General features: G+C 38.5%; 1 protein-coding gene across 1 annotated transcript in view; it reads left to right on the plus strand.

The window, feature by feature from the left end:
- The window catches only part of Morc1 (MORC family CW-type zinc finger 1), a 212,158-nt gene that overhangs the window by 118,115 nt on the left and 78,604 nt on the right, over window positions 1–15,439 (plus strand). The window contains exon 15 of the mRNA XM_031360105.1: window positions 14,819–14,947. Within this exon, the coding sequence (XP_031215965.1) occupies window positions 14,819–14,947 (129 nt within the window). The remainder of the gene's footprint in view (window positions 1–14,818; window positions 14,948–15,439) is intronic.

The following is a 15,439-nucleotide window of genomic DNA, read 5'->3' on the forward strand; positions in this document are numbered from 1 at the left end:
AACAAACAAAAAAACTAAACTAAAAAGGGATGAGCTTATTTTGCAGAAAATCTTAGAGGCTGAAAACATTCTAGGCCTAGATTAGATTGTACAGAGGCTAAAAGCTTCTAGGACTAGGCCTACATTACCAAACAGAGGCAGTAAACCTCTGCAATGACAATTTATCTTTATCAGGAGAATAAAAATACTTTTCCAAATTATTGCAGGTTTTAGAAAGATTCCTGAAAATTACAGTGATAGAACCATTACAGTTCGGTCATTTGGAATAGTTTTGAATAAAATATTCTATACATACCTAGCAGCAAATTTACTGTTTAGAATTTTTCTAACAGTCCTCTATTATAGAAAGTGAGACTTTAATTCCATGTACATCAATCCTAGAATATCCTGTTAATGTAATGAACTTACTGAGTCTTTCTTCCTTTCTGTCTGTCTGTATTTCTCTCTTCCTTCCTTCCTTCCTTTCTTTCACTCTTTCTCTCACTCTTTCTCTTTCTTTCCTTTTTGGGGTTTTTGAGAAAGGGTTTCTCTGTATAGCCCTGGCTGACCTGGACCTCACTCTGTAGACCAGGCTGGCCCCAAACTCAGAAATCCGCCTGCCTCTTCCTCCCAAGTGCTGGGATTAAAGGCATGTACCACCACTGCCGGGTGAGTCTTTAAATACAAGTCTCCAGTTATATATTCTGTTATAATTCTGAGTGTTAGCTGTGAGCTTTTGGCCTTTTACTCTTCACAGAAGTAAATGAAAGTTTTGAATCAGCCGAGTTTAGAGATGCTAAAGTAATAAAACTGTTGTAGTCAATTAGTTGTGGATCATCTATATGGCTTACTTTAGTGGTGGCTGGAAACACTATAAATGTATTCTAAAAAATGAATTACTTTGTAAGTCTTGCAATTTCACCTTGGGCCTCAGAGTTACCTGCAAAAGGTAAAATGTATCACTTTAATTAAATTGTACAACATTAGTATCTGTTAGTAATCCATGTACTTAAATATCCATGATGGTATGCCACTCTATTTGCGAAACTAAAACACTGAAGTATCGTTATTACTGATTTTATTTCTTGCCAGACTAGGTTAGACCAGAACTTTTATGAGTGTAGATTCTGAGCCTGCTTCCTGCCTTACAGTTTGAAAATGTCAGCACAGATGCACCTTTTAATGTCAGTCATCATGATCACTATGGAATACATGGATTTTGAAGAGGAACCAGTTGGAATGGCTGTATAAATCCCTGTGAACTGTGTATGAGACGTTAAAGAAAATGAAGCTAAGATGCGATTCCTCTTCCTGAAAACTTTCTGGCCGCCTTGCTTATGAGCACACTTTCTCATCTCCAGAATCCAGCCCACAGCAGATTTGTTCTGATACTACGACTGGCACAGACACAAGCTGTTTATGTTGCTGTGGCTTTTGTGAAATGGAAATAGTTGAGTTTGTTATCAGGAGTTAGTGAGAGCTGTTTCTAACTCTGCAGACAACCAGTTGATTTCCTTGCCTTGATCTCTTCCTTGTGTTTATATAGGCCAGGCCAGGCCATGGCACATAGATGAAGGTCAGGGACAAATTTCTGGAGTCCATTCCCTCTTTCCACAACATGGGCCCCAGGGATCAAACTCAAGCTCCTTTACTACAGAGCCATTGCACTATCCTGATACCATCAGTCCTGTATATTCTTGTGTCTTTTATTCAGTCTGCTTCCAGATGTCTGGGCTAGTGAAATTTCCATTTGTCCTTTAAACAGTAGCTCTTTAGTATTATATAATACCTCAGAAAACAGTTAAGAAAGGTGGACTTCAGTTATATAATTATATAGTCAATAATCTGAACAAATCAAGCAGATAGTTAAAAAAAGAAAATATTCAGCTATGTCAGGTACTGCAGCCATGATACTGTACACAGCCAATGTCTTCTAAGATTTCATTATCTGCTGGAGAACAGAGGCAGAAGGTGAAAGCTAGGAGATGTTAAATGGTGAAGGGTGTCGTGATCTCAGAGCAGGGAGGAGAATACTACCCAGGCTGGAGCATGTGCTCTGTGTGGCTACCAACCACCTGCCTTTTCCCAGTCTTACAGTGTTTGTGCTGGAGATCACCATGGATATTCATCTTGCAAGGTAGCTGCAGTACATGAACTGTCTCAGTCAGTGTTTTCTGCCAGAGACTTTATTCCACCTTCATTTTGTCTCAAACAGCTTAATAAAGTGTCTTGTCAGGAATAAGAGTAGTAACATTGAGGCAGAAGGCTAGACTGCATGCTAAAGCCATGCTGAGTTCTAAAACACAGCTTCCCAGTGAGAATGGTGGTCATGGGAAGGGGGCATTTAAGGAGATGCCAAATGCAGTACAACTGCACCATGCATGCCTGTAAGTCTCTCATTCCCCCCTTTTATATTTTATACATTTACACATGTATAAAACACTTAGCATCTCTACCATTTTTATATACAAGCTGGTGTCATTAAGCACTGTCACTGCCAACTCTTTCTGTTTCCAGAGCAAGATCTCTTGATCTTCTAAGACTGAAAGTCAGCATTCATGAAACAATAAGTCAATTCCACTCCCTCATCTTCTGTCTTTCTGTGGGTTTGACTCAGTATGCAACATAAAAGCATTTGTCTTTTATGACATTTATTTTACTTAGTTATAGCCTCAAGGTTTTCATGTATGTTGGAGCTTGAATAGCCTTCCATTTTATGACTATCAATCCATGTTGTATATGAGCTGTATTTTGATTTCTTATCTGTCTGTTCATAGACACTTGAGTTTCTTCCACATCTGATCTCTTGCAAATGATGCTTCTGTGGACAGTTGTACAAATTCTTTCCCTTAATGATATTCACCATGGTGTACAATACACCTCTTGAATATGTTCCCCAGGACAGAAATTTTGTGTCCTCTGATGAAACTTTCCCCCCAAGCCTCTTACAACCATTGTTCTACTCTTTGCTCCTATGAACTCAATTCTTAAAGATCTACTTATGAATGAGACCATGTGACATCTATCTTTCTGTTTTTTGGGTTTTTTTTATCTTAATGCCCTTAGGGTGCATAAGTGCTGTTGCAAATGGCAGAGTTTGCTTCCTTTTTTAATGACAAATGTGTGTATTTACTATGCGTTTCAAACCATTCCTCTAATATTTAGATTGATTCAATGTCATACCTATTTTGTGAACAATGATGTAATGAATGTGGGAATGGAGATGATTATTCTATATACTGAATGCATTTTCTTTGGATATACACACAGTCTGAAATGATGTTTTAAGATGATATCAGAGTTCTATATTTTTTTGAACCACCTCTCTTATTTGCTTTATTGGCTGTATAAATGTTCATCCCTACCAACAATGTACAAGGTTTCCTCCTTTCTGTACCTTCTCCTAAACACTTGCCATCTTTCACTTAAAAAAAAAGTTATAGTCTTACTACGTAGCCATGGCTGGACTGGAACTTACTGTGTTGATTGGGCTGGCCTTCAGTTCACTCTGATCCACCACCCTTCATCTCTCTCTCCATCTCTCTCTCTCCCTCAACATCTCTCAACATCTCTCTGACTTTATAACCCCCATCATTCCACTTTCTGCTTACTGAATGGATGTTGGATCTTTCACTGATGGCTTCCCCTTTTGGGCCATCCCATTGATTGATTTTTGCACATTGAAAAAAAATATATGTATATATATACATATATATGGTGTTGAGTTCAGTTTGCTCATATTTCAATGAGAATCTTTGCATCTGTGTCAAGAGAATGTTGACTTATAATTTTATTTTTTGTAGGATTTTGTTATGTAATTATCATAAATGTAATACCTCCCTTATAAAATGATTTACAAAGGAGTGTTTCTTCCTCTTCAGTGTTTTTTTTTTTTTTTAAAGAAAAGTTTGAGACACTTTAATGTTATTTTTCTTTTGAATAAGTCTGATGTCCAATGTTTATTTTCAATTTGAGAGAATTTAGAACCACGTGGGAGATGTGCCTCTGGACATGCATGCCTATGAGACGTTATTATGGTTACTTTAATTGATGTGGGAAGACAACTATTAATTGTGCATGGGAACATTCTCTGGGCATGGGAACCTAGACACCCCAGGAGGAAACAGAATGTTTCACCAAAGCCTGCATTCTTTGCACTAGAATCCTCACCCTGCATTGTGATCTGTGCAGCTGTTTCAAGGCCCTGCTGCTTCCTTGCCTTCTCTGCCATGATGGACAATACCTTGGACTGTGAGCCCTTAGACTGTGAGCCCTTAGACTGTGAGCTAAGCCAAAGCCTTTCTCCCTAACATTGCTTGGTCAGGGTACTTTATCACAGCAATGGGAAAGGAAATGGAAAAGCAAGCACCTGTCCTAGGGTGTGCTCTTGATTACAGATTCAAGCTCCTTACTCGTCATAAATCTGTTCAGATTTTCTGTTTCCCTCCTCCTGGTTTCATCTTGGTAGGATTTACCTGTTTTGGAATTTGACCACTACACGTACGTTTCCAGTTCACTGCCATATCACTGCTCATGTTAGTATCCTTTTCTCCCCTGTAGAATTGGTAGTCGTGTCCCTCCCTTGACTCACTATTTTAATGACTTGAATTTCTTAGCTCTTCCTTCTCAGTTCATCTAGCAGATGTTTGTCAGTCATTTGAATTTTATTTTTTTTGAGAACCAAATTGTTATTTTATTGATATTGTTTTTTAATCTACTATTTATTTAGTTCATCTTTTATCTGACCTTTATTTATTATGCCAAGGGCTTGGTTGACCCCTTTTTCAGTGAGTTTTTTTAAATTGTAAAGTTAGGCTTTTGATTGAGGTCATTTTTTTTTTTTTTTTTTTATGAGCCCTCGTTGTAATCTCCACCATAACATTACTTCTGTTGTCTACCCCACATTTTGGTATATTGTGGGTTTGTTGTTTTTGTTTTGTTTTCATTTGTTGGTATTTTCTAGTTTCATTGTGATTTCTTCTTGGATTCATTGGGTAATTCTGTACTTCTTATTTTGTCAATTTCATACAAGTTGCAGTAATTTGGGAAGAGGGATCCCATTTGAGCAACTGCCTCTGTTAGACTGGCCTATAGGCAAGTCTGTGAAGCATTTTTCTTGATTGATCATTGATGTGAGTGAAAGGTATCTGCTGACTGTGGGACATGCCACCCCTGGGCTGGTGGTTCTGGATTGAGCAAATTAAGCAAGCTATGGGGGGCAAGCCAGTAAGCAGCATTCTCCCATGGTTCTTCAGTTCCTGCTTATGGGTTCCTCCCTGAGTTCCTGTCCTGATTTCCCCTCACTATGACACAGATGTGGAAGCCAAATAAATCTTTTTCTCTCTCAGTTGCATTTGACCAGTATTTGCTCATAACAACAGAAACCAATCTAACACAGTGCTTAATAGTACACTACTTAATTTTTACAAATATGTGGATTTTTCATTTTTTTCTGTTTCTTTTACTCTTCTTTCCTTTTTCTTTTACCATTTCATATTTTTCTATTTTTAAAAAATGAAAATACACACTCAATTTTTAATTATTTTTGAGGTTATAATATAATTACATCATTTTCCCTTCCCATTTCTCCTAACTCTCACATGCACCCCTCCCAGCTCTCCATCTAATTCATGGAAAATCCCATACTTTGGCCCAGGCTGTTTTCAGACTTGTAGGCTCAGAGATCTCCCTTAGACTTCTGAGCTCTGGGACGACCACTCACACTGCCATGCCTGACTTAGTAGAGGGTTTACTCGTTTTATTTTTTAAATGATAACTAATTTCATTTTATTATGGTCAGAGAAAATACTATGTACACCACACATGATTTTCTTTCTTTCTTTCTGAATTTGGAAAGATTGATTGTGTTTAGGATTCAGAAAGTTTCTATAGCTAAAGTGGAGTGTAGTGAGTCAGGGAAGAGGAATGGGATGAATTGAGAATCAAAGATGGAAGATAAAAGAAACCCCAAAGGTTCCTACTAGGTAGTTTTTATTCTTGGTTCTGAGGGAAGTCTTAGAAAGGTTGTAGAAAAGGAGTTTGTTAAAGCATCATCATTAAAGCCAGGCAGTGGTGATGCATGCCTTTAATCCCAGCACTTGGGAGGAAGAGGCAGGTGGATTTCTGAGTTCAAGCCCAGCCTGGTCTACAGAGTGAGTTCCAGGACAGGCAGGGCTATACAGAGAGACCCTGTCTCGAAAAACAAAACAAAACAAAACAAAACAAAATTCATCATCTGCATCATCATCATCAGGTACTGGGGATTGGGCCCGAGGTACTGTTCATGCTAGCAAGTGTTTTATGGCTGAACTTTATTCCTGCCCTATTTAGTTTTAATTATTTAATTATTGATATCATTTGTGGATTAGTTGATTGTTTTTTTTTTGTGTGTGTGTGTTTTTGTTTGTTTGTTTGTTTTGTTTTATTTTGTTTTTGAGATAAGGTCACACACTTTAATCTAGGCTGCCTGAAACTCACTGTGTGATCTAGGCTGCCCTCAAACAAATAGCAATCCTCATGCCTCAGCATTCTGAGTGTTAGAATTGTAGATATGAGGCCCTACCCCAACTCTAAGCCATATTATTTAGACCATATTCCTAGGGTGCATTTGAGAAAGCTGATTGTGAAGGCAAGGAAAGGCCGAGAATACACTGTGATATCTGAAATCCTTGGCAGTTGAGGGAACCAAGGGCAGCTGGATGTCTGAAGTTAGAGGGAATTGCACAGCCATTTGCTGTAGCTGCCTATATATATATATATCTCCCATAGGTGGCTACAGCAAGAGAAAGTTGTCTCCCAGCAGTATTAGTGCTGGAAAGGCCACTGACAAGGTGTGCTGAGATGGTGTTCACCTGGGGCTTCTTGCAGTTTAGAGTGTTGCTGTCTGCTTCTATGCTCAGTGACCTCCGAGACACTCACATGGGTAGACAGGGCAGACTCACCGATGTCCGTCTCTTCCTGTGATTGGATTTTACTGGGGATATTTTTAGCACTGAAGTTCACCTCCCTTGCAATTTCTCTTGCCTGGGTATTTCTATTTAAGTTTGTTGCATTAGCGCCTACAAAAAGATCATGGCAACTGGTTCTTACCACTGCTTGCACTCAACAACGGTGTGAACATGGCTGCATACTACTCTGCTTAAAGCTCTTGGGACTTAATTTTGAGATATGGTTAATAACATATACTGTTGTTTTCTTTAACTCATTTTCTACCTGTTCTTTTTTGTTTGTTTGTTTTTTGTTTTGTTTTGTTTTGCTTTGTTTTGTTTTTTTGAGACAGGGTTTCTCTGTATAGCTCTGGCTGTCCTGGAACTCACTCTGTAGACCAGGCTGGCCTCGAACTCAGAAATCTGCCTGCCTCTGCCTCCCAAGTGCTGGGATTAAAGGTGTGTGCCACAACCCGGCCTACACTACCGCCTGGCCTACCTATTCTTTAAAATGGGTGGATTGATAAATGATACACCGGCAAGCTTTTAGTTAGAATAAGAAAAAAAAGAAGACGACCCTGGGAAGAGAAAGAATAAATATAACATCACAACCAGGGACACAGAGCACAAAGCATCACTTGAGACTATTATGAACAACAATATACCAACAAATTGGAAACCCTAGATGAAATGAAAAATTTTCTATATACTTCTTTCTAAAACTGAATCATATAAATAGCATAAAATACCATTTTAAGAGTGAAGTATTCAGTCTCTTTTGTAAAGCTGTTTTTATTTGAATTTTGCTGGTTAGCTTCTTGTTTTCCTTTAGCTTATTGTTAGGTGCATCTGTTTGTAATCATTTTATCTTCTTGCTCTTTTGAACCTTTTATGAATATTTTAAGATTCTTCATTGTCTCTTGTGACCAGTTTTGGTTTGAAATCTATTTTGTTTAATGTTTGCACAGCCATGCTTGCTCTATTGTGGTTGTTTTGTTTGTAAGAAATATTCCTTCTTATACTTTTATTTGTAACCAGTTTCCATCTTAGCATCAAAAGAGATAGCTTTCTTTGTCTCATTTGCAACTAATTTGCATCTGGACAGCACATATAGAAATCATATTTTTAATTCTCTCTAACGAGTGTCTTCTGAATGCAGACTATATTCTATTCTACACTAAAGCAACCACTGATGGAGAGGGGCTTTGGTCATTGTGCTGACTGTTTTCTGGATGCCTTACAGCTTTTCATTTGTTCCGTGTTTCTTGGTTTACTTTCTGCCATTGTGTCTCTCTGATTATTGTAATGAAGCACTTAAATTCCTTCCTCATTTATTTTTCTTCTTTCAAACAAGGTCTCATTATGCAGCCTCAGGCTTGGGATGTTGCCTCCACCATCAGAGTCCTGGGATTATAGACAGGCACCCCCTTTATCACTTCCTGTCTCTTTTTCTGTTACTTAAGTTCTTTAGCCATTTTCTTTGTATGTATCATAATTACTACACTGAAATTATAACATTCTAATTTGAATATATAGCCTCTTTACTTCAGTAACGTTTTATGTGTGTGTGTGTTTGTGTGTCCGTATTTATTGTGCCTTTTCTTTTTTAAAATTCTGGTTCATTTATTTTGTTTGTGTGTTTATTTTCTAAAGAGAGAAAAAAAGGGTTTGGAGTTAGGAGGTAGGGTAGACCTGAGATGCATCGGCAGAGAAAAACTAGCATCATACTATATTGTATGAAAACATCTATTTTCAGTAATTACATATTTATATGTAAGTATATATGTACACACATGTGCACTAACATGCATACTCACACACCTGTCTTTGTCTTTTAACAGCTTGATTATGATGAGTATTGTTTTCTGTTCGAGTTTGCCCTACTTAGAAATTCTTAAGGTTCTTGTATTTGATTTTTTGATTAATGCCTTTAATCAAATATGGAGAAAATTCAGTCATTATTTATTTAAATGACATTAGCTTTGATAATGAAGTCTCTCACTGAACGTGGAGCTCACAGACTGGGCTAGCCTGCCAGTCAGCGAACCCAGGGATCTTTTTGTATCTGTCTTCCCAGTGCTGATCACAGGCATGCACTTCCACATTCACCTTTGTAAGTGAATGTGGTGTAACTCAGATCCTCATGCTTGTCCAGCAGCACTTTACCAGCTGAGCCATCTTCTGACCTCCCTTCTAGACCTGTGACAGCATATATGTTGGTCCACTTGATGGGATTATTGTGGCCTCGTAGGCTCGGTTCACTTTCTTGTGGTCATTTTCCACTCTTCTCCCCACACACATAAAATCCATTATTGCATCTTCAACTTCACTGGCTCTCTCTTGTTGGGGCTAGAATCTGCAGTTGAACACCTTAGGAAAACATCCATTTTTGTTAATGGATGGCTATGATCAAGAATTCTTTTTTTGCGTCTTACTAGTATTCATGTTTCTCTGGTACTTTGTTTTTATATCATTTTCTTGAGTTTTTTTTTCTTTTCTTTTTCTTTTTATTTTTTTGGGGGAGTACCACATAAAACAGTTAAATATAAATATTATTATGTGAAATTGGCATAAAAAGCATAGACTGCATTTAGATTATTTTTTTTAGTAGATAATTATATACAATTATATTTTACTTTCTTTTTTTGTTTTTGTTTTGTTTTATTAGATATTTTCTTTATTTACATGTCATATGGTTTCTCCTTTCCCAGTTTCCCCTCCAAAAAATCAGTCAATCAAACAAACAAACAAACAAAAAAAAAACAAGAACAAACCCCTATTGCTCCCCCCTTCCCATGCTTGCCACCCCACCCTCTCCCACTTATTGACCCTGGCATTCCCCTACACTGGGGCACAGAACCTTCACAGGGCCAAGGGCCTCTCCTCCTGTTGATGATCGACTTTGCAATCCTCTATGATACACATGCTGCGAGAACAATCAGTTCCACCATGTATAGTCCTTGGGTTTTTTTTTTTTTATTTTTTTTTATCTTTTAGAATTTGCTCTAAAGTTTTTGTAGAGGTTTGCCAACGAAAGCTTCTGTTGGCTTAGTTTTCCTTTTGCTTTGTATGCCTTAGGATATTGTTCTTGAAAACTACGTGTTGGAATCTGAGAGTGTTGTAACTCTGGAGATTGAGTCCGACCTTTGAGGCTTCTTGTGGTTTATTTTGGGTTTTACTGTGGTAAGGAGGTCTCTTGGCAGAAGGCCAGCCTGAGATGTAAACTGAAGTCTTCTCTCGTATATTTTGATCATCTACTCGTCACTTAAATTTCTCTTGTACAGATCGTTGCTTTTGTCTAGCTTGCCAAACATAGCTCCCAAAAGTAAGATCACAGAAAAAATGAAAGGTTTAGAAGAAAAAGGTATCGGTGGCACTCAGCTCTCCTGTAACCAATGGCGACAGAGCTTGTGGGATTGATGGAGACCTGTGACATCAGTGACCCTACTTCATCCTCTGCACCTTTAGATCATGAGCATCAGTTACAACAGAGATCACTGGTACTGGAAAGCAGTTATTGGTAAACCCTTTTGCTTAGTCTAAGTTCTCAAAGTGTGTACCAGCTTTTCTAGGGACTCAAGCACATTTTTCTATCACAGGGTTAAGGTGGATAGAATTAGTAGGGACTACTGGCTAGGAGCTAAACTGCCTTTGTAATCTTTTGATAGGTTCCAAAGTTCCAAAGTAGTTACACTCAAGAGATTCGACCAGTGACATTTCTGTCTAGATGGTTAAACAGGTTTGAGCGCACCCTACTGTCTCGTTCTTTGTTTTAATATATCTCACATTCATCTTTATCTTAAACCTGAGAGGCAAGTTATTATAATCATTCACTTTTCATAATATAGTTTTTTATTTTTCTCTTGTTTTGAGAGAGAGAGAGAGAGAACATGCAATGTTGATTTTTTTCTGGATCTAAGTTAACTCATTTGGAATAGTTGTTTCCAACTCCATCCATGACCATGCATGTCTTTCTTCCCCTTCTTACCTCAACAAGGATGATATTTTCAAGTTCCAACCATTTGCCTGCAAAACTCATGATGTCGTTGTTTTTAATAGCTGGACAGTATTCTATTGTATAGATGTTCCACATTTTCTGTATCCATGCTTTTGTTGAGGGACATCTAGGTTGTTTCCAGTTTCTGGCTATTATAAATAAAAGCTGCTATGGACATAGCTGAGCAAGGGTCCCTGTGGTATAGTGGGGTATCTTTGTAGTACATGCCCAGGAGTGGTATAGCTGGGTCTTGAGGTAGAGCTATATTCCCAGTTTTCTGAGAAATCATCATATTGATTTCCAAAGTGGTTGTACAAGTTTGCACTCTCACCACCAATAGAGGAGTGTTCCTCTTGCTCTGCATCTTCACCAGCATATGTTATCACTAGGTTTTTTTTTTATTATTTTTCTTACATTTATTTATTTTGTTTATGTCTTGGTGTCCCCCAGACATGTAAAGGTCAGAGGACATACAGTAAGATATGCTTCTCTCCTTCTGCCTTGTCTATTCCCAGGAATCAAACTCATGTTGTTAGATTTGGCACTAAGTGCCTTTGCCTACTGAACCATATTGTGTACTCAACATTCACTTGATGGATAAGAAAACTTGCCCCAAATTTTGCAAATAATATATATCAGAGCCAGTGTGTATTCTATGTCTTCAAAACCTCTAGAACACCCTTAGATATGAAAGACAAAATAGTTAATATGAAAGTCAGAGAAACAATTCTCATGATCCACTTCAGATTTAAGAAAATGGTCCTTCAGGATTTAGAGAAGTAACAGGGGTATGGGAGTTAAAGCTCAGTTGATAGGGTGCTTGTTTTAGAGTACTAAGTTCATAGTAGTCACCTGGCTTTGATGAGTTTGATCCACCTTCACCCCCCAGCCCCACCCCCAGCACCATATAAATCAACCTTGTTTACTAAGAAATGGAGACAGTGGGGTCAGGAGTTCAAGGTAATTGTCTTGGTCAGTATTCTATTGCTGAAGAGACACCGTGACTGAGGCAATTTTTTTTAAATTAATATATTTGTTTACTCCCTCCCCATCCACCCTCCTACTGTTCCACATCCCATACCTCCTCCCCACCCCCCTGTCTCCACATAGATGAACTCACCCCCCAACCCACCTCATCTCTAAACTCCCTGGGGCCTCCAGTCTCTTGAGGGTTAGGTGCATCATCTCTGAATGAACACAGACCCAGCATTCCTCTACTGTATGTATGTTGGAGGCCTCATATCAGCTGGTGTATGCTGCCTCTTTCGTGGTCCAGTGTTTGAGAGATCTCAGGGTCCAAATTAATTGAGACTGCTGGTCCTCCTACAGGGTCGTCCTCCTCAGCTTCTTTCAGCCTTCCCTAATTCAACAACAGGGGTCAGCAGCTTCTGCCCATTGGTTGGGTGCAAGTATCTGCATCTGACTCTTTCAGCTGCTTGTTGGGTCTTCCAGAGTGTGGTCATGCTAGGTCCCTTTTTGTGAGCGCTCCATAGCCTCAGTGATAGTGTCAGGCCTTGGGACCTCCCCTTGAGCTGGATCCCTCTTTGGGTCTAATGCTGGACCTTCTTTTCCTCAGGTTCCTCTCCATTTCCATCCCTGTAATTCTTTCAGACAGGAGCAATTATGGATCAGAGTTGTGATTGTGGGATGCCCACCCACCCTTATTTGATACCCTGTCTTCCTGCAGGAGGTGGGCTCTGTAAGTTCCCCCTCCCTACTGTCGGGCGTTTCATCTAAGGTCCCTCCCTTTGAGTCTTGGGAGTCTCTCACCTCCCAGGTCTCTGGTGCATTCTGGAGGGTCCCCTCAACCTCCTGTCACTGGAGGTTGCCTGTTTCCATTCTTTCTGCTGGCCCTCAGGGCTTCAGTCCTTTTTCCTCACCCAATACCAAATCAGGTCCAAGGCAACTTTTATAAAAGAAAGCATTTAAATGTGGGCTTGCTTAAGTTTTCAGAGGTATAGTCCATTATCATCATGGTGGGAAGCATGGTGGCACACAGGTAGATAAGATGCTGGAGAGGTAGCTGAGAATTCTATATCCACATCTACATGGAGCAGGGAAGAGAGAGAGACAGACAGAGACTGAGACTGGGACTGACTTGAGATTTTGAAGCCACAAAGCCCAGTGACATTCTTCCCCGAACCTTGCCACATCTTTCACAAGTGTTGCCACTCAATGATGACCAAGCATTCAAATGCATGAGCCTATAGGGGCCATTTTCATTCAAACCACCTCAGTTATCCTCAGCTAGATGGACATTCCAAGGCCAAACAATAAGCAAAAGGCAGATATTGAGTCTGAATGGAAAGCTCACCAGGCCCATGCCTAAGGAGGATTTGTTTGAAAGAGTAAGTAAAAATTTAGTGAAGCATCAAGATAGAAAGTTAGGGAGCTGCAAGTTCTTTTTAATTGCCTAGCTCATGGGAAAAAAATCTGTTTCAAAGTCTGACATTTTGGTCTGCTTGTTTTAAAATTAAGCATGTGAAGAATGGCCTTGTTTCCAGTATCTCTAAGGTTTTTCCTTCAGGAGACACTTTTGGAAATGTGAACATTGGCGATGGTGTTCTCTGTGGATGTATTTCAGAAGTTCCATAGCCACATGGCCAAGCAGTTCACAGTTGCCACATTAGGTAAAGTAGGGAGACATGGTTCTGATTTTTTATTAAAGATCCTTTTAAAAATAGTACCTGCATGCACATGGAAATATTAAAAAGTGTTCACAAAAAGTAAAAATAGCTTCCTTAGCTTTCTTCATTACCCTTTTCTTCTTTAAAGATGTCTACTATTAAAACCTTATTTGGGAGCTGGAGAGATGGATCAGTAGGTTAAAAGCACTCTGTGCTCCTGCAGAAGACTGGGGTTTTATTCCCAAGACCCATGTAGGATTTTATGGCACCTATAATTCTGATTCCAGGGGATTCAACATCTTTTTTTTTTTTTGGCCTTGGTAGGCACTAGGCACACATGGTACACAAGCATATAGGTAAGCAAAGCACCAATACACATAAAAAATAAAATTTCAAAATGTTTAGAAATATTTTTTTTCATAATTCTGGGAAAACATTTCCAACCTAGTATTATATGAGTACACATTTTGTAAGTTACAAAAACATTATACTCTGGTATTGCCTTGTATATTTTAAAAACAAAAGCTGTGTTTTATAGAGCCTAGTAAGACACTACATTTATGTGTTCCTGTATCCTTTTCAAGGTGCCCAGGGTTCTTCCCTGTATGAAAATGGAGTTTATCAGTTATCCATAAGCTTTTATATTATTTCCAAATTTTTGCTATTCTAATAATACTGTAGTGTATTCACAGCTGTGCAATTTCTAGATCGAAGGATAAGAATTCAGCTTCTTAAAGAAATTCTAATGCTCTTCTGAGATGACTGCTATTTCCAAGCAAAGAACGTTATAGAAGTTGGGGTTAAAGTAGAACATAAGACACAGCCCAGGAAGAAACCAGAAGCAGAGATGATATACAGGCCCAAGAAAAACCTGTCTGTATGATAGGAATGATAAATATTTGTGGCAATAATTTTAAAAATGAACTCTACACATTAATTAGCATAGCTCTTCCTGGGAATATTTAAGGATAATACTTTAAATGTCACCATGTTTTATTGCAACAATAAAAGTGTAACTTTTTATAACTGCTGTTGTCTTTCATTTCATTGTAAAGATTGTACTCATTACTGTCTGTGATCTGAAAATACAAGAGCATATAAATCAGTAAACATATTCCACCTATAAATAGAGATAACAATACATCAATTTCTTACTTATAATTTTGCTTCTACAGGGTTGAAATTTTATTGTATTTGTACTTACATGTAAACGTTCCTTTGTTAATCACCTTGAGCGTGTTATCTTACTTATTTTGTCTTTACACTGTTTGTTTTTTTTTCCCTTTCAGGTAATAGAAACCTAACACTGTTTTGGAACGAATTCAAATACCAGCATAGCAAAGACACAGACAGCTCTTTAGAGTCTCTCCAAGGGCGAAGAAGACAAGCCATGGCTATCCCATTCATGCTACAATGCGGTGAGTGCTGAGGGCCAAACTAACAAATATTCATGGTTTCCTAAAGGTTCAAGTCATGGGGCTAAGGAGACAACACAGGGTAAAAATTGCTGTTTGCTTCTGAGGAGTTACTGTCTAGGTAAGAGTTTAAGATAAGATCAATAGAAGGGAAGTTGGGAATGTGAAGGTTTGAGGCAAGGAGTTTTTGAGCATGTGGTGAAGAAGAGTAGAGTGTGAAAATGTAGGTGAGATTTCATGACACAGGCAGCGTAGGAGATAGTTTGCTATGATTGGATTTTAAGAACAGGGATAAGGCACAGTGAAAGATGGTTGACTATCCAATATGCACCTTAGAAATATTTGTGGTAAGAGTACTAGGAAAGTGGTCACTTTCCTACTTTTAATATGTAACCCTTTCTGACTTTTAATATGTAACATGTGTCTGAGGCTAATAGGAATTCTGTAATCTTAATAACAAATAAGTAGGGAGTGAGTAAATGAGGAAAGTTAGAA

This window comes from Mastomys coucha, unplaced genomic scaffold, assembly GCF_008632895.1.
Source record: "Mastomys coucha isolate ucsf_1 unplaced genomic scaffold, UCSF_Mcou_1 pScaffold12, whole genome shotgun sequence".
Lineage (NCBI taxonomy): Eukaryota > Metazoa > Chordata > Mammalia > Rodentia > Muridae > Mastomys > Mastomys coucha.